This window comes from Propithecus coquereli, unplaced genomic scaffold, assembly GCF_000956105.1.
Source record: "Propithecus coquereli isolate 6110/MARCELLA unplaced genomic scaffold, Pcoq_1.0 Scaffold606, whole genome shotgun sequence".
NCBI classification, from domain to species: domain Eukaryota; kingdom Metazoa; phylum Chordata; class Mammalia; order Primates; family Indriidae; genus Propithecus; species Propithecus coquereli.
In genome coordinates this window covers 338,566-343,253 of record NW_012152019.1, presented here as the reverse complement: position 1 = coordinate 343,253, position 4,688 = coordinate 338,566, and the positions used below count along the sequence as shown (strand labels likewise).

The 4,688-nt window shown below is 54.0% G+C and overlaps 1 protein-coding gene across 3 annotated transcripts in view; it reads left to right on the top strand.

Annotated features, from left to right (window-relative positions):
• The first annotated feature begins 69 nt into the window (after window positions 1-69).
• The window catches only part of SMPD4 (sphingomyelin phosphodiesterase 4, neutral membrane (neutral sphingomyelinase-3)), a 16,498-nt gene continuing 11,879 nt past the window's right edge, over window positions 70-4,688 (top strand). The window contains exons 1-7 of one of the 3 annotated variants that reach the window (XM_012659366.1): window positions 70-156; window positions 961-1,103; window positions 1,536-1,611; window positions 2,174-2,282; window positions 2,386-2,438; window positions 2,589-2,740; window positions 3,900-4,032. In XM_012659366.1, the coding sequence (XP_012514820.1) occupies window positions 1,084-1,103; window positions 1,536-1,611; window positions 2,174-2,282; window positions 2,386-2,438; window positions 2,589-2,740; window positions 3,900-4,032 (543 nt within the window). In that variant the 5' untranslated portion in view covers window positions 70-156; window positions 961-1,083. Of the gene's footprint in view, window positions 157-960; window positions 1,104-1,535; window positions 1,612-1,801; window positions 1,890-2,173; window positions 2,283-2,385; window positions 2,439-2,588; window positions 2,741-3,899; window positions 4,033-4,688 lie in introns of those variants that run through there. The other 2 variants (XM_012659367.1, XM_012659370.1) reach the window with 2 other exon arrangements.

Sequence of the window (4,688 nt, the reverse complement as noted above, 5' to 3'; positions counted from 1 at the left end):
AGCCAAAATACCACCAAAAGCTGCAGAGCAAATACGCTCATGGTTTTTTCACTTTGTTCTGTCTTCCAGGCCAGCCTGAAAGCTGACTATATAAATAAGCCCTTTGCACAGCGGTGTCAAGACTTGGTTAAAGTCATTGAGGATTTTCCAGCAAAGGTACAGGTCTGCTGGGGTCTCTCTTTGGGGCATGTCTTTCCTGGAAAGACTATCATAGTCACTGGTTCCCTCCTCTGAGGCACAGAGGCCTGACCTCTGTGATATCGTGACTCATGGTGATGGACACGTTTAACTATGCGATTCTGGACCGCAGGTGCTTCTGTCCCTCGGGGACACTTGGCAATGTCTGAGACATTTTTGGTTGTCACCACTGGGGGCAGATGGGACATATGCTCCTGGCCTCTAGTGGGCAGAGGCCAAGGATGCTGGAAACATCCACAACGCACAGGACAGCCCCCTGCAACAAAGAAATAATCCAGCCCAAAATGTCAGTAGCACCAAAATTGAGAGACCCTAGTGCAAAAACCGAAAATATGTGTTCAAATCACACCTGGAAGCGTCAATTCCAGGAAGCTGGCCTGGACCAAGAGTTAATACCAAATGGCAGCCGGTCAGTTATGTTTCAGGGGCTTCACTCTGAGAAAGGATGTTGCCACCCTTTTAATAGCACTCTCTTTAGTTCAGAAATTTCTGACATTTTAAAAAGTCTTTTAATTACAGGCTGACTGATTTAACTGGCCCAAGTCTAAAGCGGTGGTTCTGGGTATACCATGCGACCCCAGCAGAAGAATCCAAAGCTACTCCTCTCATTGGCATGCTGTACCGGGGTTCCTGTGGGTGCAGGACTGTCCCTGTGGGTCTCTACCAGGGTGGTGTGACCTTCTCAGAGGGAGCGGGTAAGGCAGAGTGCAGGACTTGAGCCGGGGCAGGAGTGGGCACCTGCCCACAGCCTCACTGTTTCAGGAGCTGCACACCATCTTCCCGTGGCTGGTGGAGAGCATTTTCGGCAGCCTGGATGGCATTCTCGTTGGCTGGAACCTCCGCTGCCTACAGGGACGGGTGAACCCTGTGGAGTACAGCATCGCCATGGAATTTCTAGATCCTGGGTAGGTAGGTTTGTCACCTTAGAAGGACTAGGTGCTTCCTCAGGGTGATCTCATTTTTAAATCAATCTGTTTCTTAAGAAACAATCAAAAGGTGGGTATGGTGGCTCGCACCTATAATCCTGGCACTTTGAGAGGTTGGGCAGGAGGATTGCTTGAGGGCAGGAGTTTAAGACCAGTCTGGGCAATATGGCTAGACCCCATTTCTGCAAAAAAATTTTAAAAAATTAGCCATGCATGGTGGCATGTGTCCGTAGTCCCAGCTATCTGGGAGGCTAAGGCAGGAGGATCACTTGAGCTGAAGAATTTGAGGTTGTAATGAAGTGTGATTGAACCATCACACTCTAGCCTGGGCTACAGAGCAAGACCCAAGTCTAAAGCAGTTTGTGGTTCATTTTGCTCTGTTTTTGTTTGTTTATTTAATTTCATATTCAGTGGCCCAATGATGAAATTGGTTTATAAACTTCAAGCTGAAGACTATAAGTTTGACTTTCCCGTCTCCTACCTGCCTGTAAGTAAACCATGGTTTTGAGAGTGGCACTTGGGACAGCTGGTCCTACATAGTGGTCATGGTGGTGGGCAGACAGGGGCTCAGAGGGCTGGGAGGGCCTGTGACAGTGGGCAGAGGAGAATGCCACAGTGGCTATTCAGGGTCCAGGAGGCACCACAACAATAGGAGAACTACAACAGCTACTGATTTTTAAAGATCATCCCAAGCTCTGCCCATGGAGAACTGCCGTGCTGCCTGGTGTGCTCCTGGCTGAGGGTCACGTGGGGCCACGTGACCAGGTACTTTGCTCTTCTGAGTCTCCCGTCTTCCAGGGGCAAATTGCAGAGTGCGTTGCTCGGGGTACGTGGGCAAAGGAGATGGGGCTCAAAAATGCACTCAGCTGCTGACCTTGCTGTTTACAGGTTCTCGTGTGTATGGTGGGAGAGACCCTAAGCAACGGCTCTTATGCTCCTACACTGCCCACGGGCAGGTTTCATGTGCTAGTTCCTTCTCCAACAGCCTTCTGAAAGGGCTGCAGTGCGTGTAGGGCACTGCCCACAAGCCTCCCTCACTTTCTGTGCAGGGCCCTGTAAAAGCGTCCATCCAGGAGCGCGTCCTCCCTGACAGCCCTCTGTACCACAACAAGGTCCAATTCCCCCCGACCGGAGGCCTTGGCCTGAACCTGGCCCTCAGTATCCTTTGGCAGCCCTGTGGTTGGGAGGCTGGGGGTGGCTCAGCACACGGTGGTGGGTGGCCCAACAACCCTGTGGTGTTTGCCCCTGACGCTGCCATCAGATCCGTTCGAGTATTATATATTCTTCTTTGCCCTGAGCCTCATCACTCAGAAGGTACAGAAGGGTCACCTCTGAGTGCAGTTGGCTGCTCCAGAGCCTGTTGGGAGGGGCGTGGCTGAGGCCCAGGGCTCCCCTGAGCTTGTGGGGCTCTTGGCATCTGGGCAGGGCCCAGAGCCCACACTGACAACAAGCTTGGTTTTCCAGCCACTCCCTGTGTCCCTCCACGTCCGTACTTCAGACTGTGCCTATTTCATCCTGGTGGACAGGTACCTGTCGTGGTTCCTGCCCACTGAAGGCAGTGTGCCCCCCCCACTTTCCTCCAGCCCAGGGGGGGCTAGCGCCTCACCAGCTCCCAGGTAAGGCTGCCCTGGCCATTAAGGGAGTGGCCTGGTCAGTGACATCACCCATGGGGACAGTGGTGCCACCCTTTTCCAAGGTTCCCCAATTGTTCTTATGCCTCACTCCCCAACCCCAGCGGTCCAAGCACAGATTTGAGGACGGGGTGAGGGGGCGTCTGTGTTTTAGTTCTTTGTGTCTGTGGCTCTCACTGAAGCTGTCGGGTCTCTGGCTTCCTTGAGGCCTCACTCTAGTGTGGGAACAGGCTTCTATTCTGCTCTGAGCAGCCCTCCCCGCAGGTGGTGTCTCAGCTCAGCCCCACACTGAGCGGCGGGCAGGGCGGAAGGGTTGTCTGGACGAAATAGAATGGTAGGAATCTGTGTGGGCCCCTGGGCCGGATCTTGGCCTGAATGCGAGGCCCTGGGCTGAAGAGCTTTCTGTGCCAGGCCAAGCAGCCTGAGCCTGACACTGGGGTACAGGGGCGGGGGTGGCACTGGGGGCCTCCTGCCTGGCTACTCTGGGGCCTTGGGGGGCCCTTACTGGAGGCCTCTTGGCCCACTCCCCAGGAAACCCTCCTGCCCTGGCGGCAGCTCCCTGTGCTCTTCTGACCCTCCTGAACCTCATGGCCCATCTCCTTCCGCGGGGGGCTGCATGCTGGCGCGTCCCTGCAGACGCTGCTCACTGACCTCTGCTGGCATGTGCAGGCCAGGCCCTTACCCAGAACTCACACGAGTCAGGTAGCTAAATTCTGCCTTTGAGAGGACGGGAACCTGCCCCACCTCTAGGTTCTGCTTCTCGCCCACAGCCTCACCAATCTATCAGGGTCACTGGCCACTGCTGCCACCTGGGCAACCTCTCTTTCCACTATAACCCCCACCTTGCTCTCCACACTCTGAGGGCATCTGTTAAATATGTTTTTTTTCTGGTCCATGTAAGTAAGTTATAGGACCCCAGCCTCTTAATTTCATCCCTCCTACGCTTATTAGTGGGCACTCTATGATAAGGAAGACTTTTCTCTTCCCCATTTATTTATTTAAGTATTATCAGTAGGGACCTGACGGTTGTCGTGTAATTAACAGGTTATAATTCGTGACTGCTCTCGTTGATTTTGTTGTTCACGTTGCCCCTGGCTTGGCCAGCGGGAGCCCTGACTCGGGCCTGTTTCCGTGTCTCCCTCAGGACCCCAGCCATGTCCTTTGCTTCCTACGGCCTCCACGACACCAGCCTCCTGAAGCGACACATCTCCCATCAGACGTCTGTGAATGCAGACCCCGCCTCCCATGAGATCTGGAGGTCAGAAACTCTGCTCCAGGTGAGCACAGAGGACACTGGTATCTGCTTGTTTCAGAGTGAACTGCTCAGCCACCATCCACCATGTGGGCAGAGTCCCAGGGATGGCCCCTCAGCCTGGGGGGGTTTCCAAACTGTTGGTGTTTTCCTGCTGTGACGTTTAGAGAACAGATGAGAAGAAATGTCATTGACAATGTTTTTCATTCCAGGACTCCTGTCTTCGGGAGTTTTGTTTGGTTTTGCCCGTGGTGACATAATTGTTGCAGAGTCTTTCAGTTTCCAGTGGATGTGTGTAAATGTTGTCCCCACTGCACCCTGCCCCTCTGACTTCCTTCCTTGTCATTCGAGATGTGTCATGTGCTCACTGTCGTGTGGGTAGCGAGCCCTACCCCAGCAGCATTTTCATCATGCTGGATGGTGAGGGGCCTGTGACACCTCCCCCTTGGTTGGCAGGGAGCCCCCAGCTCTTGCATGTCAGGGGATCCAAATGGGAGGTGGCAGAGACCCTTGTTTGCCCTTGTGGGCTCTGGCCTCTCACACAGGCGTGGGCTGGCTCACTCACTGAGCAGTCCTGCCTTTCTGAGCCACCTCCCAGGCCCTGGTTTGTCTTCTGAGCACACATTGGAGATTCAGCTGGTTTTGACCTGGATCCTGGGGCTGACTTGGTAGCCACAGCAT